This window comes from Salmo salar, chromosome 14 (genome assembly GCF_965601325.2).
Source record: "Salmo salar chromosome 14, fSalSal1, whole genome shotgun sequence".
In the NCBI taxonomy this organism is placed as follows: Eukaryota; Metazoa; Chordata; class Actinopteri; order Salmoniformes; family Salmonidae; genus Salmo; species Salmo salar.
In genome coordinates this window covers 78152657-78163918 of record NC_138304.1, presented here as the reverse complement: position 1 = coordinate 78163918, position 11262 = coordinate 78152657, and the positions used below count along the sequence as shown (strand labels likewise).

The 11262-nt window shown below is 44.2% G+C and overlaps 2 protein-coding genes across 2 annotated transcripts in view; one reads left to right on the top strand and one right to left on the bottom strand.

The window, feature by feature from the left end:
• Nucleotides 1-81: 81 nt before the first annotated feature.
• LOC106570223 (putative aarF domain-containing protein kinase 5) lies at nt 82-7757 on the bottom strand. The gene is made up of 15 exons (XM_014142319.3): nt 7561-7757; nt 6643-6728; nt 6290-6439; nt 6123-6198; nt 5612-5812; nt 5257-5397; nt 4970-5083; nt 4692-4823; nt 4334-4417; nt 4167-4248; nt 3907-3985; nt 3647-3738; nt 3284-3536; nt 2483-2599; nt 82-964 (listed from the first exon to the last, which is right to left on the bottom strand). Exons 1-15 carry the CDS (start codon nt 7582-7584, stop codon nt 862-864), a joined length of 1734 nt encoding a protein of 577 aa, XP_013997794.2. The 5' UTR covers nt 7585-7757; the 3' UTR covers nt 82-861.
• Nucleotides 7758-8610: 853 nt separating this feature from the next.
• LOC106570222 (RNA polymerase II subunit A C-terminal domain phosphatase) overlaps nt 8611-11262 on the top strand; it is a 116296-nt gene continuing 113644 nt past the window's right edge. The window contains exons 1-5 of the mRNA XM_014142316.3: nt 8611-9123; nt 10203-10286; nt 10431-10524; nt 10702-10830; nt 11045-11195. Of these exons, the coding sequence (XP_013997791.1) occupies nt 8822-9123; nt 10203-10286; nt 10431-10524; nt 10702-10830; nt 11045-11195 (760 nt within the window). The 5' untranslated portion in view covers nt 8611-8821. The remainder of the gene's footprint in view (nt 9124-10202; nt 10287-10430; nt 10525-10701; nt 10831-11044; nt 11196-11262) is intronic.

The window sequence follows — 11262 nt, the reverse complement described above, 5'->3', positions numbered from 1 at the left end:
TAGGTTCAAATAATTTGAGATCTGCACCTGTAACATGCAAATCTATCATGGACATCAATGCATTATTTACAAGAGAAAGAATTCCAAGGGGAGGTAGGGCATTTTATTTAAAGTAGAATACAATTTTAAAAAGGTATTTCTTCAGCAGCATTAGCAGTTAGCATTTTATACATTAGGTGGGTGCTTGAGTGAGAACCAAATATTTCCTAAAAAGGGATGAACATTTGACTTGACCATACTTTACTGCAAGCATGTAGTTATCTCAGCATCTATAAACCCTATTATCCAGGTAATGCAACAAGATAAAAAATCTGGAATGTTCTGTGACTAAACATGTGCTATTAATAAGATTTGATATAAATCTGAAAAGGCTGACAATCTCATTCTAGTCAGATTGCTCCTTCATAAATCTTTATGGCAACAGCAAGAATCTTGGCTAAAAGGAATCACTCCAGGCTTCTTACCTACACATACTGCAATCATTCATCCCCAGTGAACGAGGTCAAATAAACGGTTCTACATAATCATTAAAGTATGTTAATGTCATGCCAGTTGACATTCCTTGGAGGCATTGAGACAGCGCTCCTCAGTACCATGACTCCTGGCGAGTCAAGTCTTTGGCGGGCTGTTTTGGGCCCTGTCCTGACTAAGACAAGTCAATATATATCTTTAAAGTCTACACATCCTGCCAAAGCAGATTTGACATGTACTCTAGATGTGTCAAATGCATAGCACCATTGTATCAGCCCAACTGACAACTATCATATTAAACTACTTAGTTATCTTCCTGTCAAATGGGTTGCATTTCTTGAGCTTTAAATCAGGAGTCAGTCTCAGGTATGCAGCTGAGGTATGCAGCCTTTACTTCAGGTATTGGTAGACTTCCTCATCCAGAGATATGAGGTTAAAGTAAGACAACAGGGATAGCAGGTACCGTGTCAGACGCATCGTTGCCATTTCTGACCTGGGAAGATAATGATTTTAGTTAATGTTTTAGGCAATCTTGTAGGAACAAAAAATGCTGATGTATTTTGGGTAATGTCTGGAGCAAGACCTACCCAGTTGGGTCTACTGCTATACATTCAGTGGCCAGCTTATTAGGTACAGAAAATGGTTTGCTCCTACAGACAGATGTGGCCGTGGCTTGCTATATAAAAGCAGACATCCAGTTACTGTTTGAACGTTAAGAGTGGGCAAAACGAGTGAGGTATGATCAGTGCCAGGGATACCGGTTCCAGCATCTCCGCAGTGGCCGGGCCTCCTTGGCTTTTCACGCACGACATTGTCTAGGGCAGCGTTTCCCAAACTCAATTCTCGGGACCCTAAGGGCTGCATGTTTTTGTCCCAACACTACACAGCTGATTCAAATGATCAAAGCTTGATTATTTGAAATCAGCTGTGTAGTGCTAGGGAAAAAAACAAAACGTGCACCCCCCCTGGAGTCCTGAGGACCGAGTACGGGGAAACCCTGGTCTAGCTAGGGTTTACAGAGAATGGTGCGACAAACAAAACATCCAGTCAGTGGCAGTTCTGTGGGAAAAAAACCTGCTTGAGAGGTCGAAGGAGAGTGGCAAGAATTGTGCACGCTAACAAGAAGGTAAATAACAGCGGTGTGCAGAAAGGCATCTCTGAACACACAACTCATTGGTCCTTGTCACAATGCAGCAGAGGACCACACCAGGTTCCACTCCTATCAGCTACAAACAAGAAGCGGCTCCAGTGGGCACGCCATCACCAACATTGAACAATTGAGGAGTGGAAAAACATCCTGGTCCGACGAATCCCGGTTCCTGTTGCGTCATGCTGATGGCAGAGTCAGGATTTGGTGTAAGCTGCATGAGTCCATGGCCCCATCCTACCTGGTGTCAACGGTACAGGCTGGTGGCGGTGGTGTAATGGTGTGGAGAATGTTTTCCTGGCACACGTTAGGTCCCTTGATACCAATTGAGCAATGTTTTCATGCCCCTGAAGAATCCAGGGAGATCTGGAGGCAAAGCGGGGTGAGACCTAGGAGACGTGTTGACACTTGCGCTCTTAGATACAGTGCGGGTAGGCTAGTCTACATTATGGATAAATGTGAGAATATTGGGATTTGTCCAACTGCAGTCAAGCATCATGTCATCAGAATAAGACCCTCAATATTTATAGGAAAGGAGCATCAAGATCACTGTGCACTTTCACCACACTGTGATATAAGTTCTCATCTGTAGCCTAATAAACTGCATGCTTTCCCCAGTCGTAGTGGGAAGACCACACCATCACACGCGACTCCAAATTTACTTCCATATGTTATATTTGTGCATAAAGGCATTTCTGCCATTTCTCACATATTAATCTTACCGTCGGCATTCATAAAATTGTACCGAAACTTCCCGTTTCCACCACAGCTGTCATGATTATGATTTTTTTATACGGTATGATTTTACTCAAACTGGATGGAAATGTGGTTACTGAGTGTATAGTGTTGAGGATGATTCGTTACCTCAGGGCACACTCGAATTTGAGGCTCTCCCAGGAGGTCCACACCCATCGGAACACCCTGAACCTGGGAAGAACTCCCGGCCTCTCTGCCCAGAGCCGCCCCCAGCCTTGCACAGCGCTGGAGATAGGACAACAGGTTAGTAAGTATCTACAACTGCTACTATTTGAAACAGTCGTCTGTTCGCCTCTAAAGCCATGACACAGTATCTGTCTACCGGAGCTCCCAGCCTGGTACTACTAACCTCTTGGCCATGACACAGTATCTGTCTACCGGAGCTCCCAGCCTGGTACTACTAACCTCTTGGCCATGACACAGTATCTGTCCACCGGAGCTCCCAGCCTGGTACTACTAACCTCTTGGCCATGACACAGTATCTGTCCATCGGAGCTCCCAGCCTGGTACTACTAACCTCTTGGCCATGACACAGTATCTGTCTACCGGAGCTCCCAGCCTGGTACTACTAACCTCTTGGCCATGACACAGTATCTGTCCACCGGAGCTCCCAGCCTGGTACTACTAACCTCTTGGCCATGACACAGTATCTGTCTACCGGAGCTCCCAGCCTGGTACTACTAACCTCTTGGCCATGACACAGTATCTGTCCACCGGAGCTCCCAGCCTGGTACTACTAACCTCTTGGCCATGACACAGTATCTGTCCACCGGAGCTCCCAGCATGGTACTACTAACCTCTTGGCCATGACACAGTATCTGTCTACCGGAGCTCCCAGCCTGGTACTACTAACCTCTTGGCCATGACACAGTATCTGTCCACCGGAGCTCCCAGCCTGGTACTACTAACCTCTTGGCCATGACACAGTATCTGTCCACCGGAGCTCCTAGTGTGATGTTGATGCTGCGGACCGTGTTGATGTTCCTGAACACCAGCAGCATGGGGCGTGGCATGGACTTGAGAACGGCCATGATGTTGTCAAAGTGATTGACAGCCATGTCCCTCATATAGGATGTCTCTTCACGACTCAGGATGTTGGACAGGCCCAGCTCCCTCATGTTGATTGGCCGCTGCAGCAGCATCTCACAGAAGATGAAGTAGTCTGATTGGATAGGAATCAGGATATTGTAAGAATTTTATTAGTCTGTTGTGAGACTGGATTTGTTTAAGGCATAGGACTTCTGTTTGAAATGATATTAGTTGTCCTCTCACCTTTGACCCCCAGACTGTTGGAGTACTTCTTCATAGCAGTGTCGTCTCTCAGGACTATGGACCGCCACAGTTTACACAGCGCTACCCTGTCACTACAGGGTCAAAGGTTAGGTGATAGTATAACATACGATATACATACATAGCTGTACAATTTAAAAAAATATTGATAAGGTTGTAGGTTCTAAAATGTATCCACACCACTGAGTTGCTTTGGAGAAAAGTGTCTGCTAAATGGCTTATGATTATAGCTTAAATCTTACATTTCACTGAGGTATTCATACAGACCATGATCCAACAGTACTAGCTCTGCCTTCTTGTCTGGACCTCTTCTCACAAGCACTGTGACATGGTACAGAACATGCACTCAAGGTCACCAAGTCATTTTTAGCAAATATTGTTGAACAGTTAGTTATTTGTTATCAACTCGACTTAACTTTTTATATATCTGGAAAAACCTCTTGGAAACTGCCCTGATACAAGTTAGAGTTCAGCAGAAACTGTAAACAAGCCCCTGACCTACCGTTGCCGGGGTGAGGGTCAGCGTGAATGAAGCCTGTGTAAAATATCTGCTCTGCAAACGTACGGATCAACTTGTCAGCAGTCTGAAAAAACAACGGTTTATATGCTTATCCGAGTACTAATGAGCATAGACAAAGGCTGCTCTACAGTGTCACGATCGGTACTTACATCTCTCAAGCTAAGTCCTTGTCTTTTGATTTCTTCCACATTGCTGATTTTGCAGCCTTCACAGAACTCTGCAGTCAACACTCTCTAAAGGAAAATGGTTTGTTTATTACAGTACAATAATACAAACGTGGTCAAAAAAGGTATCAAAGGCTGTGTTTAGACAGGCAGCCCAATACTGATATTTTTTTTCTCACTAATTGATCTTTTGACCAATCAGATCAGCTCTGAAAAAGAGTGACGTTAAAAGATCTGTCATTGGTCTAAAGACAGTGGGAGAAAAAAAAAGAAAATCTGAAATGAGCTGCCTATTTGAACACAGCCATTGTAATTCACAGCAGTGAATAGGTCTGGGTCTCACCTTGCTGGTTTGGTCCCAGTAAACCTTTGGCACGACGACAAATTTGAAGTGTTTCAGTTCCTCTGCACACCTCTCAGAGTTCCTGGCCTCATTCTCAAAGTCCAGCTCCTGAGCCAATGTCCCCTTCAAGTCCTAATATCGTCAGAGAATGCCAACGTTAGGTTAGATTAGGGGACCATGTCTATCTAATCATGCTCTGCGAGATATTATCTGATAAGGTCACACACAAAAAAAAGAAGCTTTTTCGACCAAATTAGCAGACAAGTTTAAGCCCTTACTTTGAGGACCCATCTGAAGCCGAAGCTGGGGTGCATGAACTTTATAACGTCCAGTAGGATCTCCAGAGTCCTGATGTCACCGTCAAACCGATCCCTGAGGTCTATGTACTGCACCTGGAGAAGAGAGAGAGGTTAATGTTCAGAATGAGGAGTGATATCTAGCCTGGTTTAACCAAAGTGTTCTGTTTGGTTTAATCAGGTGAGGTGACACCTATTTAAGAGAGTAAATCACACACAGTAAACGATTAACTGTGGCTGAATGTGTTGTACAGTTAACCTGAACCCACTTTGACAGCAACAGGAGTCCCGTCCTGCAGCTCTGCCTTGTGGACCTGAGCCAGACTGGCTGCTGCGATGGGCTCATAGTTAAACTTCTTAAACATCCTGTCTGGAGTAGTGTTGAAGTCCTCTCTGAACAGAGAGTCTACCTGGTAGAACGTGACAGATCATTTCATGTAAGAATGTTTCTCAACACTTTTCATTGTAAATTATAGAATTGCCAGTTCTAGCCTCACATTATGAATGGCCAAGAGGCATTCAAAGCCGTGACAACTATAAGCATGGCTCCCCCATCACTTTCACTACTTATTGCTTCATTAACTACTCTTCAATGTTTGACAAGACAAATACTGCAGGTCTTACCTCCTTGTATCTCCTGTTAAGAGCCTTATCCTCCAGGACATGCAGTGTCTTGACATACTCAGGAGGCAGCAGGTGGTTGAAAGCACACAGTCCCTGTCCAAGTTTAACATATATCCCTCCGTTCTGCACCGCTCCCGCCACCATGCTGTCTGCCGCCCTTTGGTGGCACAATGACATCCCTGCCATGAATGATGAGCTGCTCTGGCAACACAGAGGGGAAGATGGGATTGAACTACCGAGATCGTTTCAGACTCACACCATTGTTTAGCAGACATATACAGACACATAGGGCTGTCACAATTCATAATGGTCACGTTCCCCTGCTCAGACGCTGCATGCATCAACCAATGGTTGCGTGCCACGTCATTGACTGTGCTGTCAGGCACCAGATCGCTATAACACATGTGGTTAGCGGATACTTAAAATACCGATCCAGACGTTATAAGATCTGGCATGCGTCAGCAACACCTGGACAGAGGAACGCACCCAATATATATTCTGTCAAACTTACCTCGTCCATGCAACGTAACGTCACATTGGAGGTCCACCAATAATCTACTGAGATATAGAGTCCTACATATATAGACCTGTAGGGACAGAGAGAGGGACATGGTTTGAGTAACTCAAAAAGGAAATTATTCAAAACATTTGACCACATGCATAAAGGATGAGACCCACCTACAGAAGCGACCGACTCCCTTCACCAAGATCTTCATCTTCCGTCTCTCTCGAGGTTCCGCAAAGGCGTACTGGACCCCCACCACCGCGGGAACACTCACCGCCACGCCCAGAAACATCTTCCTGAACAACCCTCGGCTCTGCCCTGGCCTGACAGGAGAAGACATGGGCATTTCAGCAACAGTGTGTGTACATTTCTTTCGATGTCGCTTTCTGGAAGGTTACAGTGTTTGACTAACTGCATGTATAGTTCTGCTTCCTGCCTAGGTGGTGTACTTGTACATCAAGCTGACAGACACCACAGGAACAGAAGCTTGGCCATCGTCTCAGACAAGGTGTAGTTAGTATAGTACCTTTGTGAGCTGAAGGATCTGTACAGTTGTGGATATGGGTGGGGACATCTTCGCAGCAGGGCCAAATGAGGCCAACACAACCTTAACTACAGAATGACAAAAACACCACAATTAGTGTCACTTTGAAGCATCAACTTAAAACTAATCCACTGTTTTTGCTAGTCACAGTAGACATGCTGGGAAACACCTTCAACCCTAGAAAAGTAGAGAAAAACAAACTCTGCATGTTACTATGTTAAATTGAATAACATGGAGACTGGTGTTGGGGACTCTGCATCAAGGCCACTCTCCATAGGCCAGAACAGGCTGTTGTTTTCCTTAACCATCTATCACAGGACAAACTGTTTCCAGACTAGTAGATTTATAGATAGAGCCTTTCTATGTCAGGGCACTGACCACGTGCACACACACGATTACTCATTCTACCCTGTTTCCCATGGCATTGAATAAACACGTGACAACTTATAAGTAATGGAGGGTAAACTACAGTCTCAAAATTAGGGACATCACACGAGCTCTTGATCTCGTTTAGAGAGTTTGTACGTCGACCTCTGATTTTAGTATGGAGGTTATACATTGCATCAAATTTCCATCCGCATTTCCTGTGAGTTAGAGAGTAACGTTAGTTAATGGAACGAGACCAACCCTCGCTAGTGGGATATGTAAATAAAAGTTTAACGTTACCAATATACTGTGCAACATTAACATACAAAGCGCACACATACATTTAACCTAGTCATTATTTTTTATGACATTTAATCCATACACGCATAAACTTAAATGTCAGGTGTTGATTTTGAAGGTATGTACAGGCATATTTTAATTTGGTGTAGCTAGTATGTTACTATAGTATAACTAGTTAGCCTAACGTTACCAGGCAAGGAAAATATAACATTTTTTTTAAACTGTTCAACTCACTGCTTTGAAGGTCTCCCACGCCATGTTCAGCCTATACACTCACTGTGCTCTCTTCTCACTAATATGTAGTTTAAAAAAATTAAATTGTAAAAAAAAAAAAAGTATAGCCTCTATTCGAATGTAACTGTCTCCTCCCGTTTCAGAACATACTTGATTTCCTGAACTGGCTACAAATGATTTAAGGACATATGTGGCACGAAATTGATCACGTGACAAATGGTCCGAACGTGACCGAAGATTCTCCAGTGAAAAGATTCCTCACTTGACTCGCATCAAAATGAATCAACCCAAGCATACTTTAAAATGACTTTTTTGAGTTTAAATCACAAATGTACAGAATAATGCATGTATGTTTTGTGGTTGAATCAGAAATGGACGTTGTAGATAAATGATTCATTAATGTGGCTAATTACATAACATGTATCAGAAATGATTCAGGTGTGCAATCTCTGTACAACCTTGTTTACAGTCAGGTTTACGGTATCAGAGTACGGTCTGTGGAATTTAAACAATTTTGTTTTCAATGATAACGGCAAAATACTACTGACTCTGTCTTGACTTGATCATTTGTGATCCTCCTTCCCAGCCTCTCAGCCATCACATCACTGGCATAGCCTGAATAATATGTATTATAGATAACTGTTTACATTAACATCAATGTAGGAATTACTGTGATCAGCCCCTTATCAGTGTGACTTTAGGTCAGTGGTAGCAACTCTACTAATCAGGAGGAGCAGATGCATGATTTATACGTTACATCATCTTACATCATATCAGGTAGAGCATAGCAAGGGATATCCCCAGAGCTTTGAAGGGGAAGAAAACAGCATGATGATGCATCTTCCATTTGATTTCTTTAGCATCTTGTTTACATGATAATCTCAACTTCGACTTCTCTTTGACATGCTATGCATGAACCTCAAACTGACACGTTTATTTCAGAACATATGGATGACAACTGTTCCAAACATCAAAGTATTTTAATTGACTTAAAAGTAGAGAGGTCCTCTGTCATCAGAGCCACCGGAAGCTGTCCGACTGTCGTCGCTGAAGTCTTGTGTTTCCTGTTTACTGGCGGGAAGAGTGAAAGAAACTGGACCATCGGTCTGTTTTCAAAACGCACGTTGCTTTTTTTTATCTTATTTTTTTTATTATTAGCGCAGTTTCAATAATTTGTGATAAACCGAATTCCACGAGATTTGGATACATATATTTGCTTGACCTGTGCCTACAGTTTAAAGGGATTTGAAGCGCGAAACCGATGGAGGAGCCCGCTGACTCCGTCGGTGGCGGGGCAGCACAGGGCCCCACCGCGCAAGTGGCAGAGATCCGCTGGCCAATGGCAGCGCGTCCTATGCGGCTGCTGGAATGGAAAGTCAAACCAGGGTCCCTCGTCAATGTGGACTCGGTGTTGGCGTTATGTGTTCCCATCCCGCTGGAGAAAGAGGCCGGGTCTCAGCCGCCAAAACAGACCAAAAGGCTGCCAGAGAAGAAACTGAAATCGGACCGAGCTGGAGTGGTGAAGGACCTATGTTGTCTACTCGGACAAGTCATATCGCCTGGGTGAGTATGCTAGCTAGCTAACGTTAATTTAGCTCATATTGCCTTTGTCACCAATGTTTTTATATTGTGCTGTTGTGTGTAGTTTACGGTGTTCGCGAACTAATGATGTTGCTCATAGACCACGTTCGCAGTAGCATTGCTAACTAGCCTAGCTGATAGGTGGTAATGGTAGCTATCTATCCTAACTCAGTGCGTGTGCTGGAGCGCCGATCTCTAGAACAGCTGAAATGATCATGTCAATCGGGCGAGTTCGTTTTGCATGTCCCGGTGCCTTAATAGTGCGGGGTTTAATAGTAGACCATTTCGATTGGTCCTTAAGTTAAATATTCAACACACGCCAAACGAACTTGCCCCATATTGTAGTATGCACATTACATCACTCACATGGTATCGAGTCGTCGAATTTGCACGCTCGAGCACATTTGGTCCAGCTTTTGACGGAACCAGAACTCAGAAAACGTTGTGTTTCAGAAAGCATTTTGGTGTTATGAGTTTGGGTAACAAGCCAGACCGTCAATTATGTAACTGATAACAACACATTGAATATAATAACATGACACCATTCCTGTACTACTGAAAACAGGGGTGGACTTTCACTGGGGACGGGGCCACACATTATGAAATTGCAAACGTGATACAAAACGAGGCAACGGTTTGCTTTAGGACCATGCAGATGCCTTCAGAGCGGTTGGGTAGGCTGAGTGTTTACCTGACTGGATAAAAAAAATCTAAGTGATGCCCCCCCCACTTATTAAGTTGCGCCCCTGACTGAAAAGGGCCAAATATTATCTTGGAGCTGAAGAAGACACCCCTTGTTTCTGTTTTTAAAGTTTGAATGTGTCGATTCAGTTGTCGTTTTGTTGTTCAGAAACGGATGACGGCTTATGCCCTGGTGCTTTTCAATATGGTGGCACTAATGTATTCTCATGGGGAAGTTGTGTTTATTAACGTGTTTGTTTAGATATAGATGTACACATGTTGGAGAGCCAGTGGCCATTCTATCCGGCACCTGCATTGTAAAGCCCTTTTTAAGGGGGAAACTCGTTATGCTAGGGTCTCAAGTGCCACTTTTCTTCCAGTGGGGTGATTGTCAGAGTAGAAGAATGCAGCCATCCAGTCGTGATGAAGGGGCTGTGTGCTGAATGTGGTCAGGACCTCACACAGTAAGTACACACCCACACACACATGCATTCCATGCTAGAATTTCAATTGGCATATTCACACACTTTTAAAATAGGCCTGCTTCTTAGCTGTAGATTACCTCTCATGCGGATGCATTACTAGTGGATTCGCTCTCTCTTTTTCAGGATGCAGAGTAATAATGGGAGGCAGCAGGCTCACATCTCCACGGCGAACGTTTCCATGGTGCACAGTGTCCCCGAGTTGATGGTCAGCTCTGAGGTGAGGCTCAGGATGTCATGGCACTAGAAGATGAGTTTCCTCTGACGATAATGTGACCTTGTAGAAATACTTCTGTGACGTTGGAATTCAACTTTACAATGTAGTAGAGACAGTTTTGTTGAAGTTATTGCCTCCTTTTTATAAATGCCTGGTCTCTGTGATATGTCCCCAACACAGCAAGCGGAGCAGCTGGGCAGAGAGGACCAGCAGAGACTCCACAGGAACAAGAAGCTGGTTCTTATGGTTGATCTGGACCAAACCCTGATCCACACCACCGAGCATCACTGCCAGCGCATGTCCAATAAGGTATGTGTATCTGATCTACATAGCTACAATTAGATTTTTTTTCTCTGGCCTATGAAAAGAGGTTCTTTGATATTTCTATGCCCCAGGCTTTGCTGAGGGTTTGGTATTGAAAGAAAAGAAGAGTCTGTAGCTAGTCTGCAATTAACCACTGATGGTTATGTAGCTAGAACAAACCATTGATGGTTCTGCACATCCCTCTGCTCTTGTTCCACAGGGAATCTTCCACTTCCAGCTGGGGCGGGGGGAGCCCATGTTACACACGCGACTGCGTCCGAACTGCAAAGACTTCCTGGAGAAGATCGCCCAGCTCTATGAGCTGCATGTCTTCACTTTCGGAAGCCGCCTCTATGCACACACCATCGCAGGTACCCACACACATTCTCTGATAATTATGCCTGCATTGAATCACTATATCATTTGCTTTACAGTAAG

What these genes read in the sequence shown, in the direction of transcription:
- LOC106570223 (XM_014142319.3), bottom strand. Translation starts at nt 7,584, where the DNA reads ATGGCGTGGGAGACCTTCAAAGCA. An exon ending in GGACTCCTGTTGCTGTCAAA is followed by an intron (nt 5,084 to 5,256) that starts GTGGGTTCAGGT and finishes TCTCTTCTCCAG; the next exon opens with GTGCAGTACATAGACCTCAG. An exon ending in ACTGGGACCAAACCAGCAAG is followed by an intron (nt 4,418 to 4,691) that starts GTGAGACCCAGA and finishes ATTTTCCTTTAG; the next exon opens with AGAGTGTTGACTGCAGAGTT.